Source organism: Pollicipes pollicipes, unplaced genomic scaffold (genome assembly GCF_011947565.3).
Source record: "Pollicipes pollicipes isolate AB1234 unplaced genomic scaffold, Ppol_2.1 Scaffold_6386;HRSCAF=7577_pilon_pilon_pilon, whole genome shotgun sequence".
In the NCBI taxonomy this organism is placed as follows: Eukaryota; Metazoa; Arthropoda; class Thecostraca; order Pollicipedomorpha; family Pollicipedidae; genus Pollicipes; species Pollicipes pollicipes.
Genome location: NW_023596865.1, coordinates 34,917 through 51,031, shown reverse-complemented (window position 1 = coordinate 51,031; position 16,115 = coordinate 34,917). Strand labels below are relative to the sequence as shown.

Sequence of the window (16,115 nt, the reverse complement as noted above, 5' to 3'; positions counted from 1 at the left end):
AGGCCGGCCATCTTCATCCACCGTTTCCTCCACGCTTGTTTCGAGCTTAGGCTCTCCAACAACAGTTCCAGTTAGTGCCGACAGGACCTCTTCAGCGACGGATGCTTGAGTATCGTCCGGCACCGAACTCGCAACAATTTCGGTTTCTTCGGGCTCATCGTACTCTTCAATCATTGGCTGCCCATGAATTTCCGTTACTTTTCGGTTTTTCCTCACAAGTCTTTTGACGACTTGGGTTTTGCCTGATTCATCCGTGACTTCCTCGAAGATGGTGATAAAGAACCGTTTGTGAATTACTGGTCGCCCATCCTTATCCACTGTTTCCTCTACGGTGGTTTTCACTTGAGGCTCACCGACCAGTGACACGTTCTCCTTTGGTATCATCTGTTCGACGATCTGCTTCTCAAGCTGATCATTTGTGGGCTCGTCCATTGGCTCCTCCATGTCCTCAGTGACGGGTTTTCCGTTGACCTCCGATGTTTTCTGAGTCTTCTTCACAACGCGCTTCACAAACCTTTTCGTTCCTGTTTCATCAACCACTTCTTCGATAACGGTAACAAAGATGCGCTTGATTTTCACAGGACGACCATCTTTATCCACCGTCTCCTCCACGTTTGTCTCAAGTTTGGGCTCGCCAACAATGGCTCCAGCCAGTGCTGGCAACACCTCACCAGCAAAGGACGATTCCGTCATGACAGGTACAGACGTCAACACGACCTCGGATTCCTCCGGTTCATCGTACTCTTCAATCACTGGTTTCCCATCTACTTCGGTTATTTTTCGGTTCTTCTTCAATACTCTTCTGATGACTTTGTTCTTCCCCGATTCATCTGTGACTTCATCAAATATGGTGACGTAGATCCTTTTGTGCAGCACTGGTCTTCCAGACTTATCCACTGCTTCCTCCACGGTGGTTTTCACTTGAGGCTCTCCCACGAGTGACATTTTCTCCTTTGGGACAATCTGTTCCAGGATTTGCTGCTCCAACTGATCATTGCTGGGCTCGTCATTCATCTCCTCTACGTCCTCCGTTACCGGTATTCCATTTACCTCCGATGTTTTCTGTGCCTTCTTGACAATCCGCTTCACGACCCTCTTGCTTCCAGTTTCATCAGTGACCTCTTCAGTGATCGTCACAAAGATGCGCTTGATTCTCACCGGATGACCATGTTCATCGACAGTCTCCTCTACAGTTGTCTCCACCTTGGGTTCTTCAACCACTGATCCAGTCAGCGCCGGCAGACACTCTTCCGCCACAGATGATTCGGTCATGTCTGGTACCGAGGTGGCCATGGTTTCGGACTCCTCGGGATCATCGTACTCTTCAACCGTTATTCTCCCATCTACTTCCGTTACTTTTCGGTTCTTTTTTAGCAATCTTTTCACGACTCTGACCTTGCCTGATTCGTCGGCCACCTCTTCAAATATGGTAACGTAAATTCGTTTGAAGATGACTGGCTTTCCAGCCTTGTCTACCGTTTCTTCCACGGTGGTTCTTACTTGAGGCTCTCCCACGAGTGAAACGTCTTCTGGCACCATCTGTCGCACGGCTTCCTTCTCCAACTGGTCATCTGTGGGCTCATCTACTGGCTCTTCGATGTCCTCAGTTACAGGCTTTCCACTAACCTCTGATGTTTTCTGGGCTTTCTTGACGATACGCTTCACAATTCGTTTGGCTCCAGTTTCATCGGTCACCTCCTCGACCACTGTCACAAAGATGCGTTTGATCCTGACAGGATGTCCATGTTCATCCACAGTCTCTTCTTCGGTTGTTTCCACGTTGGGCTCTTCAATCATGGATCCAGTCAGAGACGTCACACATTCTTGAACAAGTGAAGTGTCGCCTACAATTTGATGAGGCGCAGGGGCTGTCTCAGGTTTTACTGGCACTTCCGTGTGTGTGGAGTCGTACTGTGGCTGAAGACTTTCCCTCACGTTATCTGGTTCTTCACACTTCACCGCACGTTCAGACGTACTAGCAGGTTCCTCACTAAAATCGCCGACATCCGCAAGGCTCAAGTCGTCGATGACGATCGGAGGTTCAGCGGTATGCTCAACGAGATGAGTACCGTCTTCCTCCTCCGTAACCTTTTGAGTTTTCTTGTGGATTTTCTTCACGAGAACCTTTTCCCCACTCAATGTAACAATTTCTTCGACAATGGTAATGTAGACTGTCCTGAGTGTGACCTTGCGTCCCTTATCATCAACACCTTCTTCTTCTTGTGTTTCTATGTGAGGTGCTTTCACTGGTGTTCCCTCCGAGAGTCGTAGAACATCCTCCAGTGCCTGTGATTCAAGCTGTGTAACTGAAGTGTCATGCTCCACTTCCGTGTTTCCCCGCACATCATCTCCAGCAATCGGCGCCTTTCTCCCGGAAGCGTCCTGCAATGCTGGTTGTTCAGTGTCTGCGACTGATTTCATGGGAGTCCCTCTTCTTTCCTCCCCTACGCTTACGCTTCTTCTTTTCAGGGATAGCAGTTTCCCTGCCGCCTGGAATCGGCTCGTCCAGAGACTCTTGGGGATAATTCAGACTTTCGCTCGTAGTCAGATGCTCTGTCACAACATTTTTCGTTGGAAGAGAGCTTTCAAGCTGCATCTCAGCCTCTAGAGGAGCATCCAATACTTCAAAGCCCTCCACAGTGGGAGTAGCTTGCGGCGTTTCAGTGATAGGGACAGCACTTGTGTCAGGGGTTGTACCAACAGGCGTTTTAGGTGTTTCAGGTTCAGACTCGCCTGAACCCTCTCCCTCTTTCTTGTCCTCGCTGCCCATGAAGTATCCAGTCAACCTGCTCAGCAAACCACCGGCTGCAGGCTGATTTGCCTTTTTCTTCGGCCTCTTACGTTTCTTTTTTGCTTTAGTGACCGGCACGCCATCTTGTGCTCCTTCCTCACTGCTGCGCCGCACCACCTCAGGCAGCGCTGCGTCTTCTGGTGTTGAGCCTTCACTGGGCTCTTCTCTGGGTGGTTCAACAGGTTTGCTTTCCTCAGGGATAGTAGATGTTGAAGTTAACTGTTCCGTTACCAGTGCTGGCTGCGTAATATCCATTTGAGGTGTTGCGGGAACCACGTTGCACACCAGCAAATGAGTTCGTTCGGCGGAGGGCGCGGACGGTTCCACGCATGGTTCTTCAAACTCCTGAACTATCACACCATTGTCGTATACCGTTTTACGAGTACGCTTGTGTACGTGTTCTCTAAGGATAACGTGCCCAGCGTCATCAACTTGCCGTTCGTAGGAAGTAGTTGTCATGATACGCACTATCACTCGACGCCCCTGGTCATCGACGTGTTCCTCAACTTCCTCGCTAGTGGTCGGCTCCGGGGTCTGGGCGACATCCGGTACCACATCACCATCCGCCTCATGGCACTCTACCACCTCTCCATTCACGCTGACCGTCTTCAGCACGCGCTTATGTACATTCTCCGTGAGCACAATGTTGCCAGATTCGTCCTCCTGCTTCTCAAACGTAGTGGTGATGATAGTTCGGATCACCACGTGTCGGCCGAGTTCGTCCGTTGTTTCGCTGACCTCCTCCCGCTTGGTAGGCTCTGGCAAGGTCAAGTCGAGTTGCCGATCGTCGGATCCATCGCCGGATCCCTCCTCTTCTTGAAGTTCTTGTACCAAGTGTCCTTGATCATAAATCAGTTTCTTAATCCGTCGCTGAACGCGCTTGACCACTTCACATGTACCATCCTCCAATTCGCGTTTCTCATATGTTGTTACAGTGGTTGTCCTGACGACAACCCTCCGACCGTTCTCATCCACAAACTCCCTTTCCTCTTCCTTCACCGTGTCCTCCGGGATAGCAAAATCTTCGCCCTCCGTCTCTTCGATGGCCGTTCGAGTTTCGACCCCGGGGGAAAGGTCTGCCTCTCGTTCCAGTGGAACTGTGGTAGTGATATCAGCTGCTTGCTTATCCGGAACCTCTTGGCTTACACCAGCCTTTCCTTGAGGGACATGTGTTGTGTCAGTAAGTTGGGCATTTTCCACTGATTGCTGAATTTCACAAACCACGTACTCAGCACCGACATCCGTTGGTTTTCCGAACTCCCCAGATGAGGCAAGTTTTGTATGCTGGTCTTCTGTCGTATCAAGAGGCTTTATGTCGGTGGTATCTGCAGCCGACCTCACCACGCGCTCACTCGAAACAGTGGCCACCTCCTTCTCAGGTACAGGCTTTGCGTCGCTTGCCACTGGTCCCTCTTCCAGCTCGGTAGCTACAACGCCAACAGGTTCAAGACGAGGAACCTCAACCACAGCCTGGCGACTCGCCTCCATTTTTGGAATATGGAGAGGTGATTCTTTCTCGTACGTTGCTTCCAAAGCTTCAGAGGCTGCCGTTCCCGTAGCATCCAGCCGCTCCATTCCAACAGCAGATTCAGGGCGCATTTCGTTCTCCCCAGCAACGGACTCTTCGACGGGTTGCTGAGCTACACCCACCAGTGCGTCTCTCTCAGACAGAACGACCTGGCCCACGCCACGTGGGTCACGCGCTTCTCTCACCTGACCCTCCCTATCGAATACCACACTCACGCCCACGTCTGGTAAGGTCGCCGCTGGCTCCTCCACTCGTGTCAGGCCCTGACCCATCTCAGGCGCTGCGGAGTCGGGATGGAGTGCGGCAATTTCGACCGGTTCCTGGTAGTCCACTACCACAAAATCGGTGGTCGGTTCCGGGCTCGTGGCTTCTCCGCGATGGTCCGCCGGCTTGGAGGCATCTTCCAACGGCGTGGCGCTTTCCACGGTCCGCACTTCACGCGTGGATAGCGGGAGCCCCTGCAACCGGTGCAGGTCTGCTGTAGGCAGCTGTTCGGTAGGGTGCTCCGTCGCAAGGGGCAATGAAGCCTCTCGATCCAGCGTTTGGTCTTCGCGCGACGTCCTGTGGACGTGGCTAACGATCTGGCTATCCAAGGCCTCAGCGGGTCGCCTCTGAACATCGAACTCCAAAGTTTGTAAGATGCGTCATCTTGTACGTCCGACACTGGGATCTCTTCGCCATTCACCAGAACCATGCGCACAATCCTCGTCACCACTCGCTGCACCCGGTTCCCCTCACTGTCCGTGTCCGTAACTGTCTGAACGATCTTGCGAACCTTGATCTGACGACCCTGCTCGTCAACATATTGATCGATAGTCTCCTGCTTCTCCGGGGGCGTCTGTTCCCGCGACAGACTAGTCGTTTCAGTTGTGACGCGGTAAACCATATCGGACACGTCTTCGTGCTTTGGCACTTCGGGGATCGACACCAGCTCGATTTCTTCTGGCTCCACGAACTCTTCTGTGAGAGGCTTTCCGGCCTCTGGCGTCGTTTTTCTGACCTTCTTTATAACACGCCTCCTAGTAACGGTATTACCTTGTTCATCAATGATTTCTTCCACTATCGTAACGCGAATGCGTTTAATGTATACTGTTTGACCGTTCTCGTCAACTGACGTTTCGGTAGAAATCTGCACATCTGGTTTTTCCACATACTTTCCATCAAGAGGAGCAAGGATTTCCTGAACAACGAGTCTTTCTGCTTCACTTTCTTCTGCAGGACTTATGGCCGACACAGACTGCAATTCCTTAACTCCCTCTACAATCTGAGTTTCCTTCACGGCTGCCTCGGCATTCCCAAGACCCGGCGTTTTGACATCCGTCCCGGCCCCATCGCCGGGGAGCGCGCTACTGTCATCTCTCTGAGGTGACAAAACAAGGACTCGGATGCCTCTTCAGCGATCTCAATCGAGTCCCCATGTTTTACCGCTGGCTTGACATGTTTGTCCTTCTTTTTGGATTTCTTTGTGGACTTCTTGCCATTGACGGGTTCTCGTTTAGCATCATCGGTTGCAGCCTCTTCTGCATGGGTCACGGGCTGGGCCTGCACAACTGCAGTATCGTCTTTGACGGCACTACTGTCAGGTCCAGTGGGCAGTTTTTTTGTCAGCCTTTCTCTGTTTAGGCTGTTTGCCGGGCTGTTTCGGTAGTGAGCCTGTATCCTTGGCAGGTTGGCATCTTGGGGTAGTTGGGAGTCACTTTCCGAAGACTGTGTTGGTTGGGATGCCTTATCCCCTACCTCCTTAGGTTCAGATGCTCCTGAATCGTGAGGTGTGACGCTCTTGGCGACCACAGCAGGCTCAGACTTTTCAGTGGTGGGAGCTTGGGAAACTTCTATGTGGTGAGATTTCTTTTTTGATTTTGTTTTCTTGGTTCGACCGACTTCCTTTTACGTCTTCCGCATGCTGAGGTACAGAGTCGACAACAATGGCCGCTTCAAGAGCGTCGTCCGCAACCTCAACGTCAGATGATTGCTCCAAATTTTGGCTCAAGGTTTTTTCCGACTCAGTTCCAGCTTGAGACCTCTCATCTGCAGCAATAGTCTGAGGTTCGTCAATGACCATAAGAACCTCAGCAATAACGTCTTCCTTTGGCTCCGTTACCGTATCAACACTGAACTCATCCAGTTTCTCACCCAATTCATCTGACTCCGTAGGCTCATCCGAAGTGGGCCTTTTATCCCGTTTTGTTTTCTCCTGTGACACTTTTGACCTGTGGTTTTTGCCTGGTTTCTTTTTGTCAGGTGCATCTGCAGGCTTTTTGGAATGGTCCGTTGGATATTCTGGATGAATATTAGGGTCCTCAATCATGCGAACGATGTCATCCAATTCCGTATCCTCCTTTGGCCGAGGTGACTTGCTGCGATGCCGACTCCGGCGTCGTGGGCGTTTCCGCTCGACGTGGAGCGAGTTTGAGTCTTCCGTAGTCTCGTGGGACGACACTGTAGATGCTGTGTCGTCCGGTCGGGCCTCCGCTTCCGAGGTTTCCACCGACTCCTCATTGGGGAACTGTGGATCCATAATCGTCGGCTCCGCTCCTTGGACGGACTCTTCACCCTTCCGCTTCACCCGCTTCTTCTTTCGGTGCTTTTTCTTTTGCGACGCGTCCTGCTTTTCCTCAATGGCTGCAGACTCCAACACAGGCACTGAAGAGTCTTTGAAATATGTTTCATGATCGGATTCTTTGTCATTTTCCACTTCGTCAAAGTGAGTAACAACAACTGCATGTCCATACACTGGATCATTTACCTCAACGATGAGGTCGTGCCCGTCGGACACGGATGCCGGGGCTGATTCCGGCGGTTTCGGGCTTTCCTCCGAGGAGTTGGACAACTCCTGTGATTTCGCGGCATCGTTGTTCCTCCTACGACTTCGCTTGCGAGGCTTGCGTTTCTTATCCTCTTTAGACGGAGTCATTAACAGCTGCAGCAGCTCTTCCTCAACTTTCTTGGGGTCCAAAGACGCTGAATAAGGATCCAAAGGCTCCTCCGGAGCCTTTGGCTGCTTTTTGGAATGTTTTTTCGAAGGCTTATCTCTGTGCTGCTTGTCTGTTTTCACAGATGGCTCCGAGGCCTCCCGAACAGCAACCTTTGTCGTCTCATCAGGTTCTTGCACAGTGAGCTTCGGAATATCCCCTTCCTCCACTGCTGGCGTTGCTGACACAATCTCCTCCTTTTTCACGGGTTTCGCACCCGCCTGTACTTTCTTCCACGTTCAATGTTTCGATGACTATTGGGTCATCAGTGTCTTCCGTCACAGCATTCCATCCATGTCGACGCTCTTCTGAGTTTTGGATATCCGTTTCCTCACCAGTTGTTTGGTGCCTGACTCTGTTACAATTTCCTCAACAATGGTCAGGTAGATACGTACAACCCTTCGTCTTCTGGCCATTTTCATCCACTACCTCTTTCTCAAATCTTTCAACTTCAGGTGTTCCGACAAAATTGCCTTCTTTCGGAAGGAGCAACTGAACTAACTGCTCGTCCGTCTGGCCCATCAAAGGTCTCTCCACAGGCTTCGCATCTGAGGCCGTCCCTGAGTTGGGATCTAGTTTTTCTATCTCGCCAAGATCCCGCTCATCTATCCTCTCTACCACGGGCCCACTGGGAAGATTCGTAACTTTCTGGGCGCTTGATACTCGCCGTTTCTGTACGATCTTTTCCCCAGTTTCCGAAATAACCTCTTCCCAAACCGTGATGTACACTCTCACAACTGTCACTTTCCGACCAAAGCGGTCCACAGTCTCAGTGACATCTCGTTCGACAACAGGTTCTGAAACCATAAGGTTTCCAGACGCCGGCAAAGCGTGGATATAGTTTCGGCATCACTGAGGCTCGTCAAAGGCTCAGTGACGGTCGCGACGGACGGAACTTGATCATTAGTAGCGTGTGGCTTCTTCTGCAGCATCGTGTCTTGTACAGCATGTTCCAGGACCTCGTCATGAGGCTGCTGTTCTATTCCTTCTTCTTTGCACTCCGGGATGTTGGAATCTCGACAATTTCTTGTCCATTCAATTTCGTACAGCGCTTCTGCTTCTTGATCACACGACTAATGGTCACCTTGTTTTCCAGTTTCGTCGACAACTTCTTCAACAACAGTCACAAAAACACGTCGGATAATGACCTTCCGTCCATGCCTGTCTGTAGTTTCTTCTATGTAAGCCTCAACTTTAGGTTTCTCAACCATGATTCCAGTGACCTCAGCCAACGCACTTTCAATTATATCGGAATCATTGGTTTCTTCAGGGGAACCACTTAAGTTCTTTTCAACAGCCATCACTGGGGTGGCCTCCAACGTCTGGGTCACTTCCTCTTCCGTTACACACGGTCCCGGGTCAGCAGACAAAGGTATTTTTGCATGTTTTTCGACGCTGGGACTTACGTCAGCGACTTCTTGCTTCTTTACAGCCGGTTCAGAATGAATAGGAGCAGATACAGGCATGGAAGACGCATCGTCCTTGTCTTTTGGGGCTTCGTTGTCACCTGTGATGAAGTTACTGATTTTCGAGAACCATCCTTGCTTTTTAGGCGCTTCCGGCACACCTGGTGCTTGATCCTTAACATCAGGTGTATCCCCGATGATCTCCACATTGACATCCACGTCATGCGGTGCCACCTCTCTTGGCTCATCTGTCTGGGCATCTACGGCCGATCCTGTTGTCTCCGTACCAGTCATGGGTTCACCATGCTCAGTACTTGCCACCGAGCCAGATGGTTCCTTTCGGGCAGACGGCAGAAGTTCACTCAGTGGAGGCAAGCCGCCGCTCTCCGAGCTGGGCGTTACGAGCTGATGAGCCATCATCTCAATTGGCGACGCATCCACGCGAATCTCTTCAACTGTAGTTTCGGGCCGTTTGTCTGGGTGTGGCCACTCAATCACATCCCGGTCCACGTCAGTCTCAGACCTCTTCTTGGCATTGCCCTGGATCTGTGTCACTGGCTCCTCAATGAGGCGACCAAGTACTAGGTTCAGATCCACTTCGTCCTTGGGGGCTGGTCGCAGCTCAGGAAGCTCATGCAGCTGCTCAACCTTATCTCGAGGAATTTCAGGTGGCTGCTCTGCAGGGAGGTCGTCGAGCTCGGGCAGATCGTTGGCCGATTTCTCTTCTGGAGTTGTTTCATGCCGCATTTGGTCAAACAGTGTCTGGTACACTCCAACCGCCTGCTGCGGTTTCGCTTTTGTGTCCGCTTCTGGCCACTGAGGTGGCAATTCCATGGCAACAGCCGTTGGCTCCTTTCTGGGGATTGGCTCAACGCTGAGCGCTGGTTGTTCAAAGCGCTTTTTCATCACATTACTGATGTCTTCGACGGGTCTCCTCTCAGCCTCCAAAAGAAGGCTGACATCGCTTGGTTCAAACGCAGGCTTTTGCGAGGGATCAGTGGTGGGAATATCTGCTTCCAGGACCCGGTGACCTCCCAGTTCGTGCTGTACTTCTGGTGGGTCTTTAGAGCCCTCTTTGGGCGCTTTATGTTCCTCTGTTTCATGTCCAAGGTCGGGATGGACTTCAGCCATTTCAGGAGCTTTAGTCTCCTGTGCGAACCCTTCTTTCATGGAACTTGCGTTCAGCATCCCTGAGCGGATATATGTCGAGCGAGACCTCTTCGTGGAGGATGGGAACAGAACAAGCTTTGTATCTTTTTCGACACTATGAACATCAGGGGAAGTGTCAACATGCTGAGTTTTCCCCCTCAGCTTCCATGAGAGGACGATGTGGTGCTAATTGCGACACCGTCCTTTCATGGTGCACTCTTTCAGCTTCATTTATCTCAAAAGTATTGAGCCAAGGCAGTCCACAGGGAAGATGAGCCTGAGGACTTCGAAGGCACTGCTACCTTTGATGCTACGTTGTCCTCCAGCTGTTCAGCCTGAACGGGCTTGATGTTTGCGGTGGTCTGCATGGGAGCAGTGGAATTGTCCTGTTGTTTGCTAGCCTGTGCCCGGCCGTGTTTTGTATGGTATACGGTTCAGCATCGTCAATCAATGCTTTGTCATACCAATCCTTTTCGGCCGCGAGCGATGCAACGTAATCTTCCGCTTTCAGGTACGGAGCCGCAGGCTCCTTCGATGCATGTCCATGCTCTTCTACTGACAATGGTATGTTGTCAGTTTCTTCCGCAGGCTCCTCGACCACGTCCACAGCCACTGTGCCATCGGCAGCAACCGTGGTTCTCACCGCTTTCCGAATGACCCGCGTTCTCTTGGTAACAACGCCCAACTCGTCTATTATGTCCTCAACGATAGTGATGTACATGCGTTTCAGCACCACCCGCCTGCCTTGAGGGTCGACGGACTCCACGACCTCGGTTCTCACAGTCGGCCGTTCGCTTACCTTCACCTTCAGCACTGCGAAGTGCATCTGCAATGACCTCGTCCTCGGATTGTGCTTTCGGAGCGAATGACGGCTCGGAAACAACTACAGCCTGCTTTATCACAGGAGCCTCCGCATCACCTAGCTGGTCCTGCTCGGGCGTCACGCTACATGCCGCCTCCTGCAGGAGTTCCCGGGGCACTTTTCCTATCCACCTGTTCCGGATGGGGGGTTTCTGTAGGAGGTTTGTCACGCTTCTTTTTTGTCTTCTTCGGTGGCTTTGTCTTCTCCGGCCGTGACTTTAATGGCTTACTGTCCTGTTTGGTGGCGCTGATCTGTTGCTCCGGGCGCACGACAAGCTCCCACTGATTCCGCTGTAGATGACGGCGGGTCTTCAAATGCTTCCTCAGCAATCTCCACGGATTCATCAATGGGACTCTTAAAGGGAGTTTCTAACAGTCATGTTCAGGTAGGTCTCGGGGCAAAGCCAGGGCTTCCGTGTCCTTTGGAACAGAGGCATCCCTTGTAAGTTCTTCCACAACTTCAGGCTCCGAACGCTCCTCTACCACTGGCTGACCATTAACATCCGACGTCTTGATGATATGCTTTACCAGTCGCTTTACTGTAGAGGGCTTTCCTTCTTTGTTTTGCCTCTCCTCTATGATAGTGATCGTGAATCGTCTTGTACGTGACCTTTCTACCAGTTTTCAATCGTTTCATACAGATCTTCATCCACTTGCGGCTCCTTCAACTAGTTTCCCAGATATGGCCGGCATGTAACGAATGAACTCTTCTAGTTTGTGCACGATCACACGATCTTCTTCCGGGAGCTTCTGAGAAGGCTCTTCATTAGCGTTGGCCGGTGGGACGAAAGATACAGCAGGATGGGACGTGGAGTCCCGTTTCGAATCGCCAGGCGAGAGCGGCGTTGGAACCTTCACAGGTGTCGCTGGTTCGCTCGGCAGAGTGTCAGCTGTGGTATCCGACTCATCATTCCATTCAATGAGGGCAGGTGCATCCTCCGCAGACGAAGATTCATCCGCACTTCCATGCACCTCCTCTATGACGTCGACCAGCTCACCATCAACATAGATGGTCTTCCGCACACGTTTCTGAACGCGCTCCACAATAACAATATGCCCATTCTCCTCCACCTTATCGTACGTAGTCGTGATGGTCGTATGGACAACAACACGGCGGCCGTCATCTTCAGTAAATTCCTCGGTCGTTTCCTCGATCGTCGGTTCCGGTAGCACAACATTCTCCGAATCACCAACAGCCTTTTGCAGCTTTGACATCTCGGTGGCGGACGTGTGGACGGTGCATGGATCTTTCGAAGGTTCCTCGAACTCCTCGACAATCTTATCCCCAACATAAATTGTCCGATGAACTCGCCGTTGTACCTTTTCCAAAATCACAATGTTGCCCTCGTCATCGCTTTGCTTCTCGTACGTGGTGGTCGTCACCGTTTTGATCACGACTCGCCTCCCCTGCTCATCCACGCTCTCTGTCACATGCTCCTCCGTCTTAGGCTCGGGTAGTTGTACGTCCAATACGAGTTCTTTAATGTCTTTGGCTGTTTTCTTTGTCATTGTTGGCTCCGTGGTTGGCTCCTCAACTTCTTCAATCACCTGGTCTCCGAGGTAAACTGTCCGGAAGATCCGACGGTGGATTTTCTCATAGATCACGAGATCACCCGAATCAGTCGTTTCGGTCTCGTACGTAGTCGTGGTGACGGTTCGCGTGACGACCCGACGTCCATCAGGCTCTGTGTGCTCGACAACGTCTTCCACTGTCGACGGTTCGGGCAAACGGATCTCGTCCGTCTTAGCCGTTGTCGTTTTAGGCATCTCCTTTGTGTCCGGCCGGCCTACTTACCTTGACGGGAGCCTCGCTGACTTCTACAGCATTGGTGCTGCTGGTACTGTCCGGTTCATCAATCTGCTCAATGACTTCGTCCCCAGCATAAATTGTCCGATGAACTCGCCGCTGCACCTTTTCCAAAATCACAATGTTACCCTCGTCATCGCTTTGCTTCTCGTAAGTGGTCGTCGTCACCGTTTTGATCACGACTCGCCTTCCCTGCTCATCTACACTCTCTGTCACATGCTCCTCCGTCTTAGGCTCGGGTAGCTGTATGTCCATTATGAGCTCTTCAATGTCTTTGGCTGTTTCTGTGTCATTGTTGGCTCCGTGGTTGGCTCCTCAACTTCTTCAATCACCTGGTCTCCCAGATAAACTGTCCGGAAGATCCGACGGTGGATTTTCTCATAGATCACGAGATCACCTGAATCAGTCGTTTCGGTCTCGTACGTGGTCGTGGTGACGGTTCGCGTGACCACCCGACGTCCATCAGGCTCTGTGTGTTCGACAACGTCCTCTGTAGTCGATGGTTCGGGCAGACGGATCTCGTCCTTCTCAGCAGCTGTCGTTTTTGGCATCTCCTTTGTGTCCGGCCGGCTACTTACCTTGACGGGAGCCTCACTGACTTCTACAGCATTGGTGCTGCTGGTACTGTCCGGTTCATCAATCTGCTCAATGACTTCGTCCCCAGCATAAATTGTCCGATGAACTCGCCGCTGCACCTTTTCCAAAATCACAATGTTACCCTCGTCATCGCTTTGCTTCTCGTAAGTGGTCGTCGTCACCGTTTTGATCACGACTCGCCTCCCCTGCTCATCCACGCTCTCTGTCACATGCTCCTCCGTCTTAGGCTCGGGTAGCTGTATGTCCATTATGAGCTCTTCAATGTCTTTGGCTGTTTTCTGTGTCATTGTTGGCTCTGTGGTTGGCTCCTCAACTTCTTCAATCACCTGGTCTCCGAGGTAAACTGTCCGGAAGATCCGACGGTGGATTTTCTCATAGATCACGAGATCACCTGAATCAGTCGTTTCGGTCTCGTACGTGGTCGTGGTGACGGTTCGCGTGACGACCCGACGTCCATCAGGCTCTGTGTGTTCGACAACGTCCTCTGTAGTCGATGGTTCGGGCAAGACGGATCTCGTCCGTCTTAGCCGTTGTCGTTTTAGGCATCTCCTTTGTGTCCGGCCGGCTACTTACCTTGACGGGAGCCTCACTGACTTCTACAGCATTGGTGCTGCTGGTACTGTCCGGTTCATCAATCTGCTCAATGACTTCGTCCCCAGCATAAATTGTCCGATGAACTCGCCGCTGCACCTTTTCCAAAATCACAATGTTACCCTCGTCATCGCTTTGCTTCTCGTAAGTGGTCGTCGTCACCGTTTTGATCACGACTCGCCTCCCTGCTCATCCACGCTCTCTGTCACATGCTCCTCCGTCTTAGGCTCGGGTAGCTGTATGTCCATTATGAGCTCTTCAATGTCTTTGGCTGTTTTCTGTGTCATTGTTGGCTCCGTGGTTGGCTCCTCAACTTCTTCAATCACCTGGTCTCCCAGATAAACTGTCCGGAAGATCCGACGGTGGATTTTCTCATAGATCACGAGATCACCTGAATCAGTCGTTTCGGTCTCGTACGTGGTCGTGGTGACGGTTCGCGTGACCACCCGACGTCCATCAGGCTCTGTGTGTTCGACAACGTCCTCTGTAGTCGATGGTTCGGGCAGACGGATCTCGTCCTTCTCAGCCGTTGTCGTTTTTGGCATCTCCTTTGTGTCCGGCCGGCTACTTACCTTGACGGGAGCCTCATTGACTTCTGCGGCATTGGTGCTGCTGGTACTGTCCGGTTCATCAATCTGCTCAATGACTTCGTCCCCAGCATAAATTGTCCGATGAACTCGCCGCTGCACATTTTCCAAAATCACAATGTTACCCTCATCATCGCTTTGCTTCTCGTACGTGGTGGTCGTCAACCGTTTTGATCACGACTCGCCTCCCCTGCTCATCCACGCTCTCTGTCACATGCTCCTCCGTCTTGGGCTCGGGTAGCTGTATGTCCACTACGAGCTCTTCAATGTCTTTGGCTGTTTTCTTTGTCATTGTTGGCTCCGTGGTTGGCTCCTCAACTTCTTCAATCACCTGGTCTCCCAGATAAACTGTCCGGAAGATCCGACGGTGGATTTTCTCATAGATCACGAGATCACCTGAATCAGTCGTTTCGGTCTCGTACGTGGTCGTGGTGACGGTTCGCGTGACCACCCGACGTCCATCAGGCTCTGTGTGTTCGACAACGTCCTCTGTAGTCGATGGTTCGGGCAGTCTCACCTTTTCCGTTGCAACCGCCGCCAGCTTTGGCTGCTCCATTGTGTCCTGAATGTCGAGTTTTTTCAAAGGTGCTTCGCGCATGTCCACAGCAGAGGTGCTGACAGGTTCATCAACTTCTTCGATGACTTGGTCTCCAATATAAATTGTTCGGTAGACTCGTCGCTGCACTTTTTCCAGAATCACCACGGCGCCTTCATCATCCGTCTGCTTTTCGTACGTCGTTGTCGTCACTGTTTTGGTCACAATTCTTCTTCCCTGATCATCCGTGCTCTCCTGGACCTCTTCTTCCGTTTTGGGCTCCGGTAGTTCGGCATCCACACGCATATTTTGCTTTGAGAGCTTATGAATTTCCTCCGCAGTTTTCTTGGTTACCGTCGGTTCTGGCGTCGGCTCCTCCACTTCTTCCACAAGTTGGTCTCCATCGTACACCGTGCGTAGGATCCGACGGTGAACTTTCTCATAGACTACGACATCATCTGTCTCGGTCATCATGGCATCATACGTAGTTGTTATGATGGTTTTGGTGACAACCCGTCGACCATCCGGCTCGGTATGCTCCACGACGTCTTCAACAACTGACGGCTTCGGGATCAGGAGTGTATTCGTGAGAGCACCCGTTGTGGGCGGCTGTTTTTCTACAAGACTTTCGACGTCAGTTCGGGACCTGCGTGATACGTCTGGTTCCGGTGTGGGATCTTTGATGACCTCAACCACCTGACCGTCCACGTATACCGTATGCATAACGCGTCGGCACACATTCTCGAGCACCGTGATGCTTCCGTCGCTCTCCGCACTTCTTTTCGTACGTGACAGTAGTGGTGGTTTTTTCGACGACCGTTCGGCCTTGTTCGTCGATGTACTCGCGCTCCTCCTCCGTGACACGCGGTTCCGGAAGCACAAAGTCACGTGCAGGGTCCCACGTCAACTGGTCAGCGTTCTCCGCGGACGTCTCCTCCACGACTTCTTCCCCGTCCCTGTATGTTATTCTGGTGGTGTGAGCTTTCTCTAGAATAACTGGGGTCCCATCATCATCTCTGCCCTCCTCGTACGTCGTTCTTGTGATGGTCTTGATCGTAACTCTTCTTTCCGTTCTCATCGACCCGAGATTCGACGTGTTCTTCGGTTTTCGGCTCGGGGATCTCAAGGACATATTCAACAGATTTCTTCCTCGAAGGGTCCCGAATCTCTTCAACAATCTCTTTACCATCAACGAACACGGTACGGAATACCCTTTTCTGGACCTTCTCTAATATCACCACATTTCCATCTCCATCCCTGTCTTGTTCATATGTTGTGGTATAAACAGATC

At 51.6% G+C, this 16,115-nt stretch overlaps 1 protein-coding gene across 1 annotated transcript; it reads right to left on the bottom strand.

Annotated features, from left to right (window-relative positions):
• Positions 1 to 319: 319 nt before the first annotated feature.
• Positions 320 to 3,099, bottom strand: LOC119106894 (uncharacterized; the record flags this gene model as incomplete). The annotated part of the gene is given in 1 exon segment (XM_037230236.1): positions 320 to 3,099. A coding segment is annotated over 1 exon segment (2,102 nt), but the record flags the coding sequence as incomplete, so codon positions are not given.
• Between the last annotated feature and the right edge of the window lie 13,016 nt (positions 3,100 to 16,115).